General features: G+C 47.8%; 1 protein-coding gene across 1 annotated transcript; it reads left to right on the forward strand.

Moving 5' to 3' along the window:
• The first annotated feature begins 2,866 nt into the window (after positions 1–2,866).
• On the forward strand, positions 2,867–9,769 carry LOC119442653 (uncharacterized). The gene is made up of 4 exons (XM_037707611.2): positions 2,867–3,153; positions 4,824–5,126; positions 7,897–7,968; positions 9,490–9,769. Exons 1-4 carry the CDS (start codon positions 3,019–3,021, stop codon positions 9,694–9,696), a joined length of 717 nt encoding a protein of 238 aa, XP_037563539.1. The 5' UTR covers positions 2,867–3,018; the 3' UTR covers positions 9,697–9,769.
• Positions 9,770–21,634: the final 11,865 nt, after the last annotated feature.

The raw sequence follows: 21,634 nt of genomic DNA on the forward strand, positions 1-21,634 counted from the left end.
TTGACAAAATGCAATGCTGTTTTCAGAATGTCAAACTTAAAACGAGATGTTCGCAATGGATTGTGTATTTCTACTCGGATAGAGATCAAGCGACGTGTTTCTTTTCTTTTTATTTTTTTTTCTTCTTACACCAGTGCTATAGCGGCCGCGTACAAAGTAGACGGGTCATAGAGATAACTTAAATCTTCACGGGCAAAGTCGAAAAATGCTGCGATATTTTGTGACATCAACAAAAAGCACTGAAGTTCATCTGCGTTATCGGCTCCCTCCAACGGAAAACGGCGTCAAGGCGTAAACTCTCTACTCCGGCGGCTGCTGCGTATTGTGCGGCTGCCGCCGACTGGCCGGTCCACATTGGCCGGTCGCCGACTGACCAGTTCACATTGCCGCTCGAGGCCCTTTGCGTGTGTTCGCAGGCTTCTTTCACGCTCAGAAAAAAAAAAAAAAAACTTCATGTAGCACGTACTGAGCAACAGAAAACTGTATCGGGAGTTTTTCGTGTTGCTCTACGATTTTCTCATTCAAACTTTTCATCTAATTAGAATATTTGAGAAGTGTATTAATTAAGACTAGTTATGTAATTAGGCGGAATGCCAAAAATTATCTGAGTATCTCTGAGTGACGGAAAACAACGTCACCTTGGTTCTGTCGAGCTACGTGGCATTTGCATATTTTTAAATCTTGGTTCAAGATAGTTGGGACACCCTATATATGTATATACACGGCCTTCGTCAGAGTCGTTTACTCTGACGAAGACCGGTGCCACGTCCGAAACGTAAGCAAGTAAATACACTTTCTTCTTAAGCGCGCTCCTCTTTCTGAACTGCATGCTTACCGGACCTACATAATATTCTGTTTGAAAGAACAAACGAACCAGTCAGTGCATCCGAAAAGCGGTTTGCTGTTGGCGGTATAAAGTTTTGTAGGTAATTTTATCGCTGGTATTATAGGAGCGAAACCCGTGGGCGTTGGTCCGGTGTCCAGCACAATATATAGGCAGGCTGATCGATTTGGCTTGCCTAATACGCGGTGTACGTAGAGGGGTGTGTTGGGTGACCAAGGTCCTTGGTGAGCGAAGTCACGAAACGATAATTGGCGTGTATACGAAAGAGAAGGGAGCGCGCAGCACACGTCCCGGAGAGCGCCCGTCTGCATCGCGTGGAGAGCGCGCTTGACAGCTCTGTCCACCCATTGGCCCATCCTTGGGTCGAAGTAGCGAGCCAGGAGCCCGTGAGGGTCGCGAGTAATACAGGAGCTCTTCGTTTCTCTCGATTTTCCGAACAGTTACCCATTCCAGGGGAAGTATTCTTGGACGATCACTTTCGGCAATACAATAACCTTCGCGTGACGTAGTACTCAATCAGCCAATCAGCTCAGCCGGTTTTGCTCAACAAGCCAATAAGCGCGCACTGAAAGTGATATCGCCGAAAGCGATCGTCGGAGAATTCGTGCCCAGGTAAGGCTCGGTGCCATGGACACCTGGCCATGTAGTCTCGAGCAGGCGCAAAAACACTTGGAAGCTGGCAGACAGATAGAATAAAAGAAAGACAGACGGGAGTTAACCAGACACACTTTCCTGCAATTTTTCTTTCTTCTCTCTCTTCCGGCAGTTGTGACGTCATTCTAACAGGCCGATAGACTGTGCCTTCAGGGAAGGTAACCACAAGCAAGCAGCAGCGCTTATACGCACATTGTGCTGAAGCTTTCCGCAGTTATGGACACAGAACACGCAACCTGTATAGCGAGTGGCAGCATGGGAAGAGCGCGATGCTATTCGCCGTTACACCTCCGATCGCCTGTCAAAAGGCACAGAGCCCGAGATGTGAAAATGTCCAAGCGCACATGCTCTTCATTACTCGGAATGTTTGCGATCGAGATTGGAATTGCGAGCATTACTGCTTCAGTTCATCTCAGCTTCAGCTTAGCAAAGCTTGGCTCGTAATACTCGGACGAACGATGAAACCTTGGTTGCTTTGGTCGCTGTCATCTTAAATGTCAACTTCGCATCTCCATTGGCAGGTGTCGGCGACGCTGGGGTGACAAATGAAAATATAGCGGCCTCTGGCCTGAGCAAATTGTCTATCACTATAATGTCATCGTCAGTACGTGATTTCCAACAGAAACGTAGGTCAACCAGCATGGCGTATTGTAGTCACGTATCCTTCCAAGCCTTGTCTTAACCAGGAGGACGAAATAGATACGCGTTGAAAGTGTCTGCCCAATTAACTGATTTGGTGCTTCACGATAAATTGACTATTTTGTTTATTGCTATACCAGGGAGCTGCGCTACCCCCTTTGTCACTATGTAACGAGCGTTACTCTTTCTTGCCTAAGTTCCGGGGTTGAAGCCCTTTCTTGGGAGCTTAGCTATACAACGCTGGCAGATTAGTGAATTTTCTTAGTGAATTTCTATTTTTTATACAACACAGGCAGTCTGCTTATGTAGCAGAGGTCCATTGACCTTGTCACAGAGATTCATTATGTTCCTTAATATGCCAGTCACTATTTTTCCAGTAAACTACTGCACACGTCTTTCCTCTACCGTTCCATAATTTGCAACACGAAAGGAGCACAGTGCGTTAGTGAACACGCAGTTGCATTCCCGACAGCTGAGCGCACAGAAAGAGGGCAGAAGCGGTAATGCTTTCGTATTCGTGCACTTTCGCTGAGGCAAGGTGCGGCGGGCCGCCGAAAGCGCCATCTCGTTCTCCTAGAACAAACTGCTCCGCGAAAACGGTATATATAAAGCTGCGGCTCATCCAGAAGCTTTGGACGTCAAAATTGGCGAAGACGGTGATGCTATGATTCACGTCCCGTAGCGTCGTTGTTTTTTTTTTCCCTAGCCCAGAGATAGAACGCGAGCAACTCGTGCGCAAAACTGGCGAGAAAATGAAGAAAAGCAGGGGCGCTTACCGACAGAAGCGAGTGATAAGCGACGCCCGTTGCCTCGAACTAGGCGATAGGAAAGTGTCGGCGAGATAAGCGCTGTCCCCGGGGGTAGGCCGCTCGCTGCGGCGGATGCTGGTTGAAAATACAGTTAATTCTCGAGCACGACTTCCGTGCGAAGTACAGCCAACCGTCGCATTGGAACAGCTGTGCCGCCAGACGTTCCTTGAGCCCTTTCAAAGCACATTGTCGCCTGCAAGCACAGAGGTGAGTTTCGTCAATGGCTTTTTGCATGTGTTTGAAGTGCACTTGATGGAATGTTATGACAGGTGTGTGTAGAACCGATACGCGCGACATAAGTGGGACGTTGTTCGGGTGACGTGCTCCTCGCGGTGTCAAATGGCAGCTTCAGTGGAGTTCCTTCTTATCGCAACGTCAGTTACTTTTTCGCATCCAACGATCAATCCGCACTTCCTGCCACGGAGTTCGTAGCTGTGAACTTCCTGTCGACTGGATTCCGGCATTTCTTTAAGCAAATGGAAGCTTTTAAAATTTAGCATTTTCATTAGCTTCCCTCTGCTTAAGTTATGTAGGCGTTACTAATCAGAGAGAATAACTTCTAAATCGCAGACGTAAACATCACGGTGTTAAGACTCATGTTCTTTAGCACTAAAACGACGAACCAAACAGAAAAGACACGAACTCTCGGGATAGTGTGCGCCGTCCTGCATGTGTATGTTTTCGTTTAGCTGTAACACACGGTTCTCTCTTTCGTCGTTCAGTTAGCGGTAAAGAAGAACGCGCGTCACGGCATGCACTGACTGGCCCAAACTAACATCTGGATGTACTACCTAATCCTTTGTTGACGATCTTTACGTATACAGCATGGTTTCGGTTTCTACAACCTGGGTGATTAGCGTGAATGGTGTCACTGGCATATGACCATAAGTACGTAAACAACGCCTACGCAAATGTGTACGCACTATGGGTCCAGTTTAACTGGGTAGCACGACAGACCGCAACACACTCTTCGAGCAGAGAAGACCAAGCGCGCGCTAGCAATCAGTGCACGTTTTTCTATAATTATTTGAACAAACTTGATGCGTTGTTCGTTTGCACTTGGTGATTTTTGCTTAAACGCTAATAAGTGACTCTTAGTGCACTTTTATTTTAGTATATCTAGTCTTGCGTTACGCAATCAGCCAGGTTTTTAACAATATCGCGCGAGCGCCAACCGCACGCTATGTCAGCGCCTTATAACGGCGAGAAGCTGCGAGATTGACCATAGTACCCGCACGCACACAAAGCATATTTGGTGCAAGCGTTGTCTGCAATGCTCTTCCCTTCAGAAATGCAGAAGTCCTTTCTTTTTTTCTTATTCTGTGAGTATGCGCCGTTTCAGTAATAAGAAAAAAAGGAAAGCCCATCGCAAACTCGCAGATGCTACGTCTTTGTCGTTCACGTGTCCGGCTTCTAACCATCTTTTTTTCTTAGGGTAACCGAGCAGATAACGTGTGCCCTCATGAAGTGAACGGCGCAGTAGATGACGCTCGCACTGGAGTGTATATAATACGCGATTACGCAAACTATCGCCGATCTCGCCACTTCTCCCCGTTTTACGGCGCTGACCGTCAGAAAGGCCGGCGATCACGCGTGATATTCTTGAGAATCTGGCTGATTGCACATACGTTTCACTGCTTGCCCTTCGAATAAATTATCAAGTATTCTGCAGTGCTTGTTCCGTGTGTTTCAGCTTCTATCGTGCTGCTAAGTTCCAATCAACAGGTATTAGCAAGCCCGCCTTTGACGCTAAGTTATTATGACGCTATCACACCAATATGCATCATGGCGCACGACTGCGTGCTACTTCTTTATCTGTAGACCATTTTCTCAGCGGTCTGCGCGCTTCCCTCCATTTTTTTTTTTTTTACATGAAGCTTCAGAGGCGAATCAGCTCGCTCATGGACGTGAAGGACGGCATGAGGAACGAGTACCGTTGCGCGGACAAGAAGTGCAACAAACCGCTGTTGAATAAACCAGGAGCATTGTGGCCTTGCCCGGAATGCCGCAAAGTTACGTGTGTGGCGTGCAATGCGCAGCATGACAGCATGAACTGCATTACGTACAAAGCCAGCATTATTGAAAAAAGTGTGAAGCCGTGCGCTCCAAATGGCACCGGAGTGAGCCTTTCGGATGTCAATGGAGACCCGAGCAGAGATTCTCACGCCGGGGACCACGAGGTGAGTGTAACGAGGATGCTTCAATTAACGTCGAGTCATCGTGACCATCATTCAGCGTTCCTTTCGCCATGCACTAGGAGGGGAGGGCGAGCTTAATTGTTTCATGTGATTTAACGTCCCACAGTAACAAAGGCGCACTGGGACTGACTGGCGTACTATAGTTTGTTCGTGACTACATGGAAAAAGTGCTACCAGACGAGACGAAACAAGCAGCAAACATACACGGTGTCGACTGATAACTGCATGCATTTATTAATTAACCTGCTCTGCCTTTTATACACATTTCCTTACCTTGTTTTATTATTGGTCAGGTTTATTTATCTGCGTACATAAAAGGCGAAGCGTATGGTTGTTCGTAAGTGCCGCATCTGTGTGCTCCTTCCTGTTTCGCCCCATCTGGTAGCGCTGTTTTTAAGATACAGCATTGGAGGCTAGAGGGACACCGTAGCTAAAGGCCCAGTATTTAAATTTAATATTGTACCACCTCGGGTTCTTTAACGTGCACATAAATCTAAGTAGACGGGCGTTCATGCAGAAAGCTTCGCGTTAAAAAAGGAAAAAAAAAGGCGTTCGGCCCCTCCGTGGACCGAGTAAATACTGTTCGTCAGCCTGTCTTTCAGTATGCTTCCTATTCCACTATGAGAATCGCCACCGAGGACTATTCTCACACACGAGTCTGTACACTACAGCAAAAACTAACGCGAAGCGCATTTCGAAATATGCTATCAACAACAACTTCATTTGTCTCACGAGCGAGAGCATTCAGCATATCGGAAAAGAACACGCGACCAACGAATGTGAAATACTATGCACAATCATGCGTACCTAGGTCCGAAGTTGTCACGGGCTGGGCTGTTTCCTGCGGCCATGGCGTGCGTAATGCTCGAAGGTCCCAATAAACCGCTGATGTAAGAGACCGTCTTCCCTATCAATTTCTCTATAGGTGCCTCTCGATACTAAACTAGCGCTCTTCTTTGCTCAATCAAGTCCACCGGTACCGAATTCAAACGTAACGTGATTAACTGCGCAAGCCACTGGCGATGCTTGCGGTGTCATGCGCAGCAGTGACATAGGTCTTCCGCGATTCTGAGTGACAGACAGAAATTCGAATTTGTTCAAAGCATACTGCTGGGCAAGATTTGAGCTTGCGTGGAATCGCGTCAGAAATGCATAATGAACAAGGAATGCAAGAGAAACACAGGTACAGTATACTTCCCGGGCGCTCACGATAAACCTAGTTCCCAAGACCTTAAAGCACTTTCACAAATGAGTACAAAATGGACACACACACACGCGCACACACACACACACGAGTAAGCAGCAATTGTGCCAAGTCGAAGCGAGCTCACGGAAGAAATGACACTTTTCGGACAACTTCTCTTGCGCCTATGTAACTGAAAATTACACCGTAATCACATTTATCAAACGCGGTGGGCCTTTGCAAAAAAACTCCTTTATCAAATGCTCGAAAGTGCCATTAAACGCTGCGTTTCTCAGTGTCCCGAGGGAACTCTACGTTTCACAATGTTCATATATGGCCAAAATAAGGGGCGCGTTGTCGGATGTGTGTAGGCGAAATTCAAAGTTTTGGCGATAAGTTTAACGGCCTGTGTAAAAATTGCGCATTGCAGCGCTCCTAGGCGCGTATAATTCAGTTTTACCACCGGCGCATGCAGCCATGGCATAACTAAAAATGCCAGCAAGATAAATTTATCGAACATAGGGGGGAGCGGGGCGGGATTTATTTCAAAAATGAACCCCAAGGCGAATGTTCTGACGAAGAAAAAAAATGTGTGCGGATGAATTTTAGTGCCTTTGTTAATATTGCTTAACTATAGTGCTCGAAAGCGTTATATGCGGCCAAGGTTTCGAACGGACCATTCATGTACGGGCAATATTTTAAAGAAACTAATTTAGTTACAGGAAACTATACTCCCCCAGTGCAGGGTAGCAAACCGGACGTGCGTCTAGTTAACCTCCCCGCCGTTCCTCTCTATTATTTTCTCTCTCTCTCTCTCTCTCTCTACATTCTTAATGCAACTGCTCAAAAGAAAAAGAAAAAAAAAAAAGCTTCGATGGAAATTGGGTTCTGATTCTTCCGGGTCACATAAGTCAGCTGCATTTTTTATTTTTAAAGCGAATTTTTTTATTCGTCCGTGAGCGTCGAAAACGCACTGCAGGAAAGCCAACTTAAATAATTGAACTATCCAGGCATCTGCGCACACAATCGTAGAACACAACAGTTTACATTTGCAGTTGCACCAATAAGAACAATGGGCACTGCAACGCCACGCTACCCAGACGAACTGTATAATCTGCATTGCATTACGCGCGTCACGCAATGCATTCCCGGCCGTCACCATGGGTATATATGCCGCGGGTGCAGCGCACGGCAGAAGAGGCTGCCGTACGCGAACGTAAGCGCGAGCGCGATCGTGCCCGTAAGGCCGATCCCGTGTATCGGCAACGGCATGCAGTCCGTGCAAGTGCGAGTGTGTGCGTTTAATCAACGGCTACATTATCTAAAATAAAGGCTATACAACGTAACGAAATGTGTATTCATTCTACTTTAACGTTCATAAAATACAATCTTAAACAAGCAATCAAATCGCATATGCATCGCATCGGATCGCTCAGCATTTCTTGGTTTCATTGCGTGGTCGTTGGCTTTGGACTTCGACTTTGATTCAGTTTGCATGGGAGAAAGCATTGCGTTCAACCATTCTTCTTTAGGAAAGGGGCTTTGATTTTTTATTCTTTTTTCTCGCAGGCGGATCAAGGCCTAGATCAAGCTTGCGGAGGAGAACCCGTTGCGGTAGAGGAGGAAGACTTGGCGCCGGAGGTGACGTTTAATGCTGTTCTTCACAAGCACTATATATCCTCTCCTACGCCTAATTTTACTCATGCAAGTGACTCGCTTCTACTGAGGATGCGAAAGTAATTGTGACTTGCCAACGATGTGAAGCAAGTGAACAAGACGGGAAATGGACCGTTTTAAACTGTTTTATCAAGCGACAAGCATAATGATAAAAAAAAAGAAAAGGAATTCAAGCCATCAAAACTAAGAGAAGACAAGAGGCGAAAGGCAGAGAGGTTAAATAGATTAAGATCAATACTAATGGGATCACTTAGCCGTTATATCGTGTCATAAAAAAAATGGGTATCTGTGGGCCAAGTTTTGGTATGCACGAGAGATGGGCGAGTGAACACGGAGAAACCGTTTTTATGCACGAGGGCTGCACCCGGACATACATAATTACATCCGTAAAAACGTCTTCTCTTAATGCCTAAAAGTCCCAGCGAAGGACGTTAAAATCATCATTTCTCAATAACCAATGTCCATCATGGGTGTCTGCGTCAAGCCGTGGCGACGGTATAAATGAGTATCTGGTTCCAGGATCGACGATCCACTCGCGCGCCCAGTCGTTGCACTGACATACAAAAAGGCGCAGCGCGACTGAGACAAAGAAACGCAAAACCACATCGCAAGCGCTGACTAACTGGTTTTATTTGGACCAAAACCGGCATATTTATACGCAAAGGCTTGCCACATGACACCACAGTTAACTCAGAAATTGTCACACGTGAGCAAACGTAAGAACACGGTGCAAGATCTTGTTGCGTTTGATCATGAACCAATCTATGAACGAACTCGCCCAAATCAAAGTTTTACTGTTGCACTGACCGCTGCTTCGGGCAACGTGACGCTGAGCTGGTCGTCGTGACTTTCAGGCGGCAGACACTTGTCGGTTCGGTGACTCGAGCTGAGGGATGATGCAGCGCCCTGTTAGATGACGCGAAACAATCTGAAGTAAGAACAGGAGAGGACAGAGCGTCACGCTTTTCCTGTCCTTCGTAAATGACCGCTTCTTGGCTTAGCTGGTATTTGCCGAAAGACGTATTTGCGACTAAAATTAAACACACAGAAAGATGCCTTTTGATGTGTTAGCGTTAGGAATATCAAAGTGGAAAAATTGTGTGTGTGTGAAGTGTTGGAAGTCGCTCACGTAGGGTATATATATATATATATATATATATATATATATATATATATATATATATATATATATGCGGGGTGACCATTCTTAAGTTTAACGGAATTTTAAAAAAATAACCTACAACATAATATAGCAAGCTTACACTTACGTAACACATAAATCATCTGTCGAGTATTCTTGATATGACACCTTATGTTAACGGGGCGGACTTGTCAGAAGAGTCGGTAACTCCCGCCTCTCTCGGTTCGCGCTCGAGCCGTTGCCCAAAGGCGCTCATTTAAGGTGCCAAATATCCTCTTTACGCCTTATAAAATGTTTGTGCAATCCATCCCCATGTCCTGCGTGCACACTTCTCTATCGTTCAGGATTTCTCGGTGGACTTCAGCCCTGGGGACTTGTATTACTGCGACGTGAATGGCTGCCCGTTCTCCGTGCGTCTTCTCAAAGGATCCACGAAGTTTTGGTGCCCCTTGTGCCACTGCAGGCACAGGATCGAAGGCAGCAAACTTGTAAAGGTTTCGAGGCCGCCTTTGCACGTGACGAAGAGGATCCATCGTGGGATGAACTTCTGACCTACATGTCGTCAGAACCTGAGTTGGAAACGATATGCGCGGGTACAATAAATTACATTTTGTTTTAAAACAACCTACAGTTCCTAATGAATCGAGACAAGCTCACTATCTTCAAAGCGCATGCTCACTTTTAACGCGATAGCGTTAAGGGCCCCGTGTCGCAGAAAATCAGGTGTCGGCGTACGCCGCCGGCGGCGTTGTCCGGTAGAAAAATAAAATCATCCCAAACAACAACCACTCAAGCCCTCCGCGTGGCGCCACTAATTGAATTTCTCAAAATAAAATGCGTAAGAAAATTCGTGTAAAGTCCGACTTACACACAACCTAGAGACATGACAGCGTCGTAATGTAATTTGAATACACGAAAAAATATTTGGATATACCAGAAAGCCCACTGTTACGAATGAACTCAAGCACAAACGCATTTTTTCCTTGCTTGCGGGGGGTATGAACAATTGATGAGTCACTACTTGCAGCCTCTGCCTTACGGGGTACGAGCCCTGCACTGCCGCCGGGATCGGCCCACTATTGTTTTCTACCGGCCCCCGTGTCGCAGAAAATCTGGTGTCGGCGTCAACGGTACTAACGACACCGCCTTCCACTCTTAAAGGCGAAGCTTAAGCGTCGTTTTTTCCTGCCGGCATTATGGTATCGATAGCCCTCGCCGCCTTTCCGCTATAACTGATTGCTTCGAGGCAAACTTGGGGGAAAGTAAGCTGTGAAACGGGGCTAGTGGGTAATCCATGGTGTCCACAGGGAGACAGCGGAAGAAGAACGGAAAGCACGACGGAGAGAAGCGCTGACACCCAGATAAACTATATTTTCGTGAAACGCATTCATATGTATACTGGGTGGTCATTTTTAAGTTTTACGGTATTTATTAAAATCGCCTGTGGCAGGTAGCATAATTGTTATCGTTGAGCTGGGTTATTCGATAAGGCGGACATTAGTAGCACGAGAAATCGAAACACATATTCAACTAAATAACAAAAGCTCGCTAAATAACTTCTTGGTTAATTACTTTACGACACATGTTGCAATTACGAATTGTAGACGGTGAGTTTGCAAGACGCATCCACTTGGAATAAATTTCCTGAATGACACTAGTTTGGAGATATGCGCCATCAAACTCGCCGTAAAAATGCAATGTTGTTCAACTTACTTTTTTTTTTTTACCAAAATGCTGTTTCATACATTGAAGCACAAAAGTAACTGGAACGCCCACGTATTTCGTCCAACACTTTGGGAAATATCACGAAACTGGTGCCAACCTGGAAATGCATTTCAAGTGGATTCGTATTGCAAACTCGCCGGCTACAATTCGTAAACTGCAATATGTGTCGTAAAGTAATTAACTAAGTTAATTTGTGAATTTTATTGCGATGGCAATTATATGGACACTCAAAGCGCATTTCTGCCGTCGGCGTCGCCATCGCTGTCGCCGTCGCCGTGAGGTTCCGTATAACGTCAAACGGCGATGAAATCCTCGCCGCGCGCCGTATGCTTTATGTGCGAGTGAAAGCGCGCGAGGGACGCGCACTATCATGGCCAGCAAACGCACGACGGAGAGCAAACGCGCGTTCTGCGCCGTGCTCCCTGCTGCAGGCTGCAGAATTAAGCGTCTCTTCCCTCTTTTGCAACCACCATATATACAGAGCAAACGCGACTTCTTCCGTCGCGCGAGAGGCCGTGGAGGGACGGGAGGGAGGAAGGGGAGGCGACGTTTAGCTGCGGCACAGAATGCGTATTTATATAAAAAAAATGTGGTTGATCCCTCTTATATAGGAATCGGTATAGAACACGAAAGTGAAACGTGTCTTCACAGAAGTAGTGTAATGTTTATTGCACATTGATATATAATGTCTATTGGTGTTTTGTGGCTAAAGCGCCCTTAGTCGTTGATGCACCCACGCTGACGCCTGGTGGCACGTCTCCTCCATCACGACTACCAACGTCGATGACCATGAGCAACCGTCGTGCATATGGAAGCTGCACTACGCTGCACACGCTAGCACAACGCGAAAGACGAAGCACGTAACTGACACACTAATACAACGCGCAAGACAAAGCACGTAACTGAATCGTCACCGAGTCAAATCAGCGCGTACAGCGCGTCGTAATTGCAGCCTCCGCGATCAACTTCAGAAACATTTTCAGAGCTAATTGCGGAGGCCACGCTCCGCTGTGCTGAGTACGGTGAACGCCACCTAAGTGGCGTTGGTAGTGCTTCTTGATGCCAGCGTCCCTTCGAATGCTAGCATCGAGGCGTCGTAGTGCTGAGACCACCGAAGCGTTCACTGTCGGTGCGCGTTAGTGTCATAATGCAGTACTTCTCTTTTCTGCTCGTATAGGCGGCGGCACCACCCCGAGCAAGAGCGCGGGTACACGGAGGAGTGTTAGATATATAAGGCGCGTCTGTGTAACTCTCTGCAAATGCGTTTGTGGCGCAATGGGTTAAACGCTCGGCGATCTATCGTCGCGGACCGAGAGGTCGTGGGTTCGATTTCCAAATTTTGCATGTTTGTGGAACTTTTTCTTCTGGTTTCTTTCTTTGTGTTATGTTCTGTGACGTATTTCCGTGACGGAAATACGTCAGTGAAGTCTTGGTGGACCCCGGCATAAAACACTTTCGTGTTAAAACGTTGCGAGGCGAGAAGGTGTAAAGACTTCCGACGCTGATCGACGAGTGTCCCGTTCTGATCTGGTCGAAAACCTCCGAGCTGCCCCCAGAGGCACCGGCAACAGTCACCAACGCCGCGCGCGTTCGGTGCGAACGCGGGCAAAACGCCGACGGCGTCGACAACAGTTCTGCGCGTTGCTGGTGCTGCTGCATGTCCAAGTCTATACAGCTGATAAAACTACCTTGAGTCGACCCCATGGCTGCTTCGCATACTACTCAGGGTTCCCCTACGGGAAGACGGTGTAATTTTTTTGTTAATTAGTTGAATATGTCTTTCGATTTCTCGTGCTACTAACGTCCGCCTCTTCGAATAACCCAGCTCAACGATAAGAATTGTGCTACCTGCCACAGGCGATTTAAAAAAAAAAATCGTAAAGCTTAATTTTGAACACCCGGTATACGCGTGTACACATACGCCGAGACTGGTTTCACAGGGGATTAGCATGGAATAATGGCTGGAAAGAGGGAATCGGAGGGAAAGGGTCAGAATGGGGTGAGGGGCCGGAGTGTTTGTTTCCTCACTCCTGTTCCTGCTGTATACAGGATCTCGCTGAACTCGTCCTCCCACCTCCCTTTTAAGCCGGTTTGCCATGGTGAAAGTATCAAAAAGACTCGTGCATGATACGTGAGACAAGCAGTACGTGAAGCGAACAAACGAAATTATGTGTTACAGCCTAATTAGGTCTCACTCGCTCCGCACTTCTATAGATTATATTTTACTGCGTGAAATTTTATTGTTGAGTGAGCTGTAGCGTTCAAAAGCGATCGGTTTGTTTCTTGTGCATATAGTAACACTATATTACTGTATATTAGCGCATTTATTTTCCTACATTTCTTTGTATATGTATTCACATATGTTATTTATTATTGTACACGTTATAATATTCGATTGTATTCTACCCCCCCCCCCCCCTACACAGCGCCTCCATTTAAATAAAAAATAAATGATGACTACCACTTCCGGCACCATCTTCGGGAGGGGTTGTGTTATAAAACTTGTCATGAGGTCAGGCTATTATGTCGCTGCGTAAGTATTATAGCTTCCAAAGGACAAGCTGTGTACGGCCGTCGGCTACAAATTTTTGAACAACTGGAAGGTACCCTTGGTGTTATTACTTTTTGTAAATGGTAATCTAAAAATTGTAACCCTCACAATTGCGCTTCGCGCAACCTTTCTTTCGTAAACGACGTCCGTTCGCATCATGTTAATCCAAAAATGCATCTATACCTTTGCGATCAATGCGGATTAGGGCACTACGGATTAATTTCGACCACCTGGTGTTGCTTAAGGTGCGCCCAAAGCACGGCAGACGGAACGCTTTTTTCATTTCTCCCATCGGTATGCTCAGAATGCACGTCAAAATTCCTCACAATTGGGTTATCAGAACGCGGCTGCTGCTGCTGCCACTGTTGGGAATCGAACATGCGATTTCGTGCTAGTCGGACACAGCGGCGGGTCCCTAAATGGCGTCCACTACTTTTTGCTATACCTCTGAACGCATGTGCGAGAAATGCGTTGTAACGCTTCCAAGAGGCAACAGCTTGCTAAGCTTGAACAAGCAAAGATGTTCGAAATGCACCTTTACATATATTACTCGAGGACATGGAGCTGCGGTGTGAAAGTAAGGAAAATGAAATTTAGAAACTACTAAGAAAATGCAGGAAAAGTACTTGTACCAGATACCAGAAATGACATTCGATTTACGGTTTGCGCTTGGCAGGAGTTCTTGAAGGTGAGTGTTTCCCAGCAAAAGCTCGCTACTCGAGAAAACGCAGCTCCTGCCCTGGAGCTCCACGCATGTTATTTAGAAGAATGGCGACGAGCTGCGAAGAGTGGGGAACACAAGATCCGCAGAAAACTAACGCGGCGACTAAATCTGTTGAGAAGCCCTTCTCTTATGGGGACCTGCTTATTCCGGTAAAATGGGGTTACGTGCTTTGCCATGTATAGTGTGTGTGCTTACAAGTTAGCTGCACGGTAATTCTCGCGAAGAAGAACGGCGGTACCGCATTGGACGGCTACTGGTTTCGCATGGCTCTTTACAAACTATGCAAGGAATTCTGGAGCGACATATGCCCGAGCAGGCGCATGATTTAAGGCTGTTAACGCTTAAAGGTTACGCGGGAGCCCAAACATGCGATGGCTGCCGTACAGCACAACATCTTCCAGGGAACCGTACGGCCGTACGTAAAAGGAGGGAACGAACTTTTGCTAGTTGAGACGTAAAATTATGAAAACAGCGAAGGAAGCTCAGTTTTATTGTCTTGAACAAGTTTACAACATAACTTCATTGAAATGACAGTAGCAAACTACGCACGACCTGTTTTGATCACTTCCACCTGAATCCTATTAACTGAACATTACGTGAAAATAGAATCCTGCGAGGGGAAATGAAGGGAGGGGGTGGGGGGTGGAATGGGGGTGTGCCATGACGTTTTAACGCTGAAATTTCGTCTGTGTCAGTGCACGGCCGAGACAACGGAACTCAAGCCCAAATGACAACCCTGTCCTCTTCACTTTGCCTTACGAAAACATCAACATGAGAAAATAGGCGTGCGCTTTACGCTTCTACATTGGAGTTTACCCTGTAGTAGTTCGCGCGTTTCATTGGTGTCCGAGCGCGGTCGAAGCGACCGGAAATTCCAGCCGTGGCACCGCGCTCACCAGAGCGGGAGCTTTTTAGTGCATTCTAAGCACCGCTCTAAGCAACGTAGCCTGCGTACAATGCTGCGGCTCAGTGGCACCAATGCGACCGCATCAAGAGAACTGTCACACGGCAGTAGACTAAACATCCGTCCGCCTCGTTCGACCATCTCGCGCTTCTGTGGAACGGCGCGCGTCGTTCGAATTCTCGAGCTTCGGATTACGGCCGCACTCGGCCTATCTAGTTAGCGCGACGATAACGCGTCCGTTCAGCGCGCCTGTCTGGTTCGGATACTTGCGACTCGGCAAGAAAGTAGAGCCAACGCTAATACGAGTCGCACAATGGGGCCCCGTTCACGGTTGTCGCGCGCACGCGATGCGGGTCTCCTTTCGAAGAACTCGGCGATGATTGAGACGTGCGTAAACCGAGCGGCCGCCTTGAGGGCGCCGGAATCTCGCGCAGGAAGCGTTTTGCGTTTGCAGTCACAACCCTGTGGCCAGCTGTTTCGCGCTGAAGAGAGTTCCACGCGCCCGCCCGCTGATCAAGTTCGTAGCTATTTGCGTGGAGGGACGGCTGGGTGGCAGCAATCATCACATTATTAACGCGATAGCGTTAAGGGCCCCGTGTCGCAAACAATCCGGTATCGGCGCCTACCGTCGTTAGGCGAAATATCATTCCGAACCACAACCACGCAGGCCCTCCGCGTGGCGCAGAGGCGATACTGAACTAAATGAATTTCTCAAAGTAAAATGCGTCAGAAAAATCATAAAATACAACTTAAAACACAACCTACAGACATAATAGAGTCGGATTGTAATTTGAATATACGAGAAAACATAATTCTATTACGGCGAGGACTCAAACTCAAACCCCCTTTCCAGCGTTTCTACCATTCATACAGCGGCGCGCCCGCTCGGTTCCTTGCAACACCACCACCCAGATGGCGCTCGCCGCCGCGGCAGCGGCGCGCGGAGGCGAAAGTGGAGAAGAAAAAAGTTGCAGCTGCGGAAAGCGTGACAAGTAGTCAGGGATCTTTGAATGCTATCGCGTTCCACTCTTAAAGGCGAAGCTTAAGCGTCCTCCAAATTTTTATTGCGATAGCAATTAGTCTCTCCAAGCGCATTTCTGCCGTCGGCGTCACCGTCGCCATGAGGTTCCGTATATAAAGTCCAGCGGCGATGATGATGATTATGATGATTCAATGGTATCCCCTTTGAAACGGGGCGGTGAGAAATAGTCACCAAACCTGCTTGATTTAATCAGGTATACTATACATGTTATTTATCTAGCATTTTTGTATACCTCTCATTAATCTTTTTTTGTAGCGAGAGCTACAGTGGCCGTATTCTCGCCGTTTCGCTGTGGCCGGTGGCCGCACCGCGAGCTGAGCCGTTGCTTAGCAACCGCCGCAGCTGGCAGCGCCGCTCGCCACGCTATCTGGCGTCGTCTGCTCAAGTTACCACGGCGCGGCAACGCGCCGCCGCCGCCGCACTTTTGTTGCAAGCGTTCGCCGCTTGCATCTGGCATGACGTCAGAGGAGGAGCCGGTGAAACCGCGTTGCATTAGAGGAGGAGCCGGCGTTGCATCGTATATATAGAAGGGGCTGCTCGGTAGATATGGATTCGTTGGCAGATATGGAAAGTGAGTCGGAGATACTGAAAGAAGCCAGGCTTCGTCGTCGGAACGAAACCAAGAGGAGGCAGAGAGCCGAGGAGACGGAGAGAGAGAGAGAGAGAACTTTAATGAAAAGAATGGCTCAATGGCCTAAGCAGGGGTAAGGGTCAATGGCGGGGTTCATAAGGAAAAAAAAACACACAAAAAACAAGAAAACACTACACATTCATAACCTGCCGGTCAAGCCGGCCTCGCGCACAAACTCCCATAAGGAGTTGATAGTTCGTCGGGCATCGGCCTGAGGGGGCGGCGTGGTCCATGCCTCCAGTGAGGTAATGCCGCGTCCCTTGTGCTTGTCTCTTACTGCCGCGAGACCGGGACAGTCCCACAATAGATGCCTGATTGTCGGTCGAGCACCGATGTCGCACGTACTGCACGTCACTGATGAAGACATCACTTTCGCCTCCGTCTCTTCCTCCTCCTCATTGTCCAAACGTTGCCTCTGATGGCCTCGCGTCTTCTTTGAAGCGGCGTACGCGCGCCACTTAGCCAGAACGTCTTCGGTGAGTGCTGCGCCCGTCCTGGCCTTATGCACCAGGACTTGCGCGCCCCGAGGAAGCCCCTTGGGCAAAGGGTGAAGGAGAAAAAACGACCCACACGCCTCGAGAAGCGTCGTAAGTACGAAGCGGCCAGGCGAGTGGATTCAGGTGAGAATAACACCCGAAACGTGTTCAAGTCACTGGACGACAACCCCTTATCCTCCCGCCTCACCGGCCATCGGGCCGTCTTTGTTGCAATTGAGAAACAGCAAGATGAAGACTTTCGAAATAAATGCGTTACACTTTGAAAATGTCTAGTTTTTAATGTAACCATAACTTAACGAGAGGTAACAATCAAACATAAACACTCAACGTACGAGGCTAAACGATAAAGATGTAACCGCAGAGAGAACCAAGCTAAACGATAAGATTAACTGTACTTCTCGCTACGCACATCCAGGCATAACTGAGTTAAGCCGCAGCCAATTTTTTTTTCTCAAAAATCTACTTTGTCGCTACCTATGATTTTAAGACATCAGGTCGTATCAATCTCTTCCCTGCTTTTATTGCGATAGCAATTATATGGACACTTCAACCGGATTTCTACCGTCGTCGTCGCCGTGAGGTTCCCTATAGATAAAATCTTCGCCGCGCGCCGTATGCCCGAGCGGAAGCGTGCGGGGTCGCGCGCTATCACGGAGAGCGAACGCACTCATCTCCCACGCGCAAGCAAGGAAGCAGGAAGCCAGCGCCGGAGGGAGCGGGGGGGGGGGGGGGGGGGCACACTTCTACTCTGCCAACAACCGCGCTCGTCGCTCGTCCGCACCGTCTCTTATCTCCACACGGCTCTGACCTTTATGCGCCATGCATTCGCCGCTCAGTTTCCGTTGAAGCGATAGACCGCACGTACCTTCGCCCGCTGCGGCGTATGCTTGCTGCCAGCGTTTTGACAGTCGTTGTCTGCAGTCATTCAGTGTGATCTATTCGTGTTTGTTTGTGCGCGCTCACACCACGCTTGTTCATTCAGTTAGTAATAGTCGGGCCACATTTTCCAACGCACGCTACACATGCAATGCTGCCCGGATCGGCAGTGTAGCGCTACAGGTGTGTCCGTTCGCACGCGCTGCCCACGGGAAGCGCTTCTCATCAACACCACCGTTTCACACGCGCCTTCTCGTGGTCATCGAGTCTCTCTTCATGTCGGTCTACTTACGCCGCAGCACACCTGCTTACTTAATCAGCTCATGTTTACTACAATTCATATTGCTACCAAAGCCGCTCACCTTACTTCGTATGACATTGCTGTATTGCTATCGCATTCATTGCTTCGCCCTTAGGGCGAAACTGTGACATTTTTTTCCCACCAGTATTCCAATCGTCTCTTGCTTATCCCTACGGCTGATCGGTTGATGTTTCCTTCCACTTTAAACCCAAGCGTTTCTGGAAGTTGTACGTTACCGTAGGTAACGTACAACCTAGGGTTCCTACGGTACCTACGGTTCTCGCTGGGTGAATCCCTTCGCATTCCATTAGGATGTGCACGCTGAGTGGTCTCCGGATCTTTACTGCAGCATACACATGCCTCATCTAGTTCCTTATCGGCGTGCGTCACCGCACGCCGTACGCTGCGTGTGCGAGTGAAAGCGTACGAGGGTGAGCCGGCAATCGCAGCTCAATGTAGTGCACGCGAGGGAGGAAGGCAGGCCGGAAGCGCGCGGTCTTCTTTCGCGCGTGAGGCACGGGGGCGAGACGACGGAGAGGGAGGAGGGGGCTTGCGTTTTGCGCCGTCGGCTGTAAACTTTAGTCGGCTGCTGCTCACAGCGCGGCGGCGCCGGCGCCGTGTCTTGAAAGCGATCTGCGATGTGGGCGAAGTGCGCGCCCGCGCGGGCCTCATTTTCAAAGCGATCTGCGATGGGGGACAAAGTGCATGCGCCGAGTGCCGGTAACTTCGTATGCGCTTGCTTTCGACGTTTAGTTCGCGTTGAAGCAAGACGAGAGACAGCGCGAAGGTCAATTTGCCTGCTGCTGCTGGCACGCTTTCTCACTCCTTCTTCTTTCTGGGGCTTTGCGTGCCAAACCCAGTTCTGATTATGAGGCACGCCGTAGTGGAGGGCTTCGGAATAATTTTGACCACCTGGGATTCTTTAACGTGCACTACAACGCAAGCACACAGGCGTTTTTGCATTTCGCCTCCATCGAAATGCGGCCGCCGCGGCCGGGATTCCGGCGTTTATACAGCGAGTTTCCGCGGTCATCGAGCGATATGTGTTCATGTTTACCTGTTCGCGCGTGACACCGTGCTTGTCTATTTAGTTAGTAAGCGAATGTTTACAACTTTATATGGTCCGCTAAACTATACTATCCTTGCTTCGTATAGCTCTCTACTAATTTGCTATCGCTATCGATGCTTCGCCTTTCGGGCGAAACTGCGACTTTTTTTATATGACTATAGGTTTTTTAAGTACGAATGCACTTCTTAAGCGACCCCGAAAACTCCGCCGGCATCCGCGCTCTAGCTCCTCCTCTCCCCTAGCAACGGCGCGAGGAGCGGAGAGGAGCGTCTGTAGCAACGGCGCAGCGACGTCACGCCCCACGTGACTGCGCGCGCTCCGCCCTCCGATGATGATGATGATGATTTATTGGCATCCCCTTTGAAACGGGGCGGCGACAAATAGTCACCTAGCCTGCTTGATTTAATCAGGTATACTATACATGTTCTTTATCTTGCATTTTTGTATACCTATCATTATTTTTCTTTTTCAAAAAATTACCTTGTACCGCTGCCTATGATTTTAAGAGATCAGGTCGCATCCATCTTTTCCCTACTTTTTTTCCACCAGTACTCTAATCGTCTCTTGCTGATCTCTACGGCTGATCTGTTTATGTTTCCTTCCACTTTAAACCCAAGCGCTTCTGGGAGTTGCACGTTACCTACGGTTCTCGCTGGGTGGATCCCGTCGCATTCCATTAGGATGTGCTGAGTGGTCTCTGGGTCTTTACTGCAGCATACACATGTCTCATCTAATTCCGAATATTTGTTCCGATATGTTTTCGTCCTTAGGCAACCGGCTCGAGCCTCAAATAGCAAGGCACTGCCCTTTGTGTTATCGTACAGATTTTCCCTTCTAATTTCTTTCTTCTCATTCTTGTAAATCTCCATTGTCCTTTTCGTTTCCATTCTTTGCATCCAATTCACGGTCTCTATTTCTCTCACTTTCTTTCTGATGACCCCTGGTTGTCTATTTACAGTTTCAATTATCCTGTACTTGGTTGCCAACTTCCTTGACCTCTTCCTCCATTCTGTGTCCACGCTTTTCATGTAGAGATACTTGTGCACTTTAGCCGCCCATTTATTTTCATCCATGTTCCTGAGCCTTTCTTCAAAACTAATTTTGCTTTGTGCTTCTCTGACTTCAAAAGAGGCCCAACCCATGTCTCCATGCACTGCCTCATTTGTCGTATTACCGTGTGCTCCCAAAGCCAACCGGCCTACTGATCTTTGGTTAACTTCCAAACCCGCCAATATATCCGATTTTAAGCATATAATGGCATTTGCGAATGTTAGCGCTGGCACCATTACTCCTTTCCAGATTCCACGCACCACCTCATACTTATTGTGGCCCCACAGTGCTCTGTGTTTCATTAATGCTGCATTCCGCTTCCCCTTTATTTTCAGATTATCTTGGTGGTTGCTTGAGTAATTCTTTCCTTCGTTTATGTGTACGCCGAGGTACTTATATTGCTTCACTATGGGTATTACTTGCTGTTGAATTGACACCACGAAGTTACTCGTGTGCTCATTAAAGATCATAATCCCTGATTTCTCTGTGCTAAACTTAAGGCCTAGATTTGTCGCTGCGTTCCCACAGATATTCGCAAGTATCTGTAAATCTTTTTATTGTCCGCTAGTAGCACAATGTCGTCTGCGTACATCAGTCCAGGGATCTTCTGTTGCACCATTTGTCCATTACGCATGTAGGATAAATCAAAACCTAATTCGCTGTTTTCCAGTCGTCTTTCTATGCCCTTGACGTAAAGCGTGAACAACAATGGTGACAGAGGGCATCCTTGCTTCAATCCTTGGTGAATTCCCACCATTTCATTTCCTTTTCGGCCTTCCCATGCCACTTGTACTTGGTTGTCTCGATATATCTCCCTCAGCAGCTCCACGAAATCGTCATCTATGCCTTCGTATTGAAGAATATCCCACAACAATTCCCTGTCTACGTTGTCATAAGCTCCTTTAATATCTAGAAATGCTATCCATAAAGGTCTTTTCTGAGCTACTGAAATCTCTATGCACTGAGTTAGTACAAACATATTGTCTTCTAAGCGTCTGCCTGGCCTGAACCCATTCTGTAGTTCCCCCAATACACCGTTTTCTTCCACCCACTTCGACAGTTCTAATTTTATGGCTTGCATTGCCATTCTATATATCACCGACGTTACTGTAACTGGCC

This window comes from Dermacentor silvarum, chromosome 2 (genome assembly GCF_013339745.2).
Source record: "Dermacentor silvarum isolate Dsil-2018 chromosome 2, BIME_Dsil_1.4, whole genome shotgun sequence".
NCBI classification, from domain to species: domain Eukaryota; kingdom Metazoa; phylum Arthropoda; class Arachnida; order Ixodida; family Ixodidae; genus Dermacentor; species Dermacentor silvarum.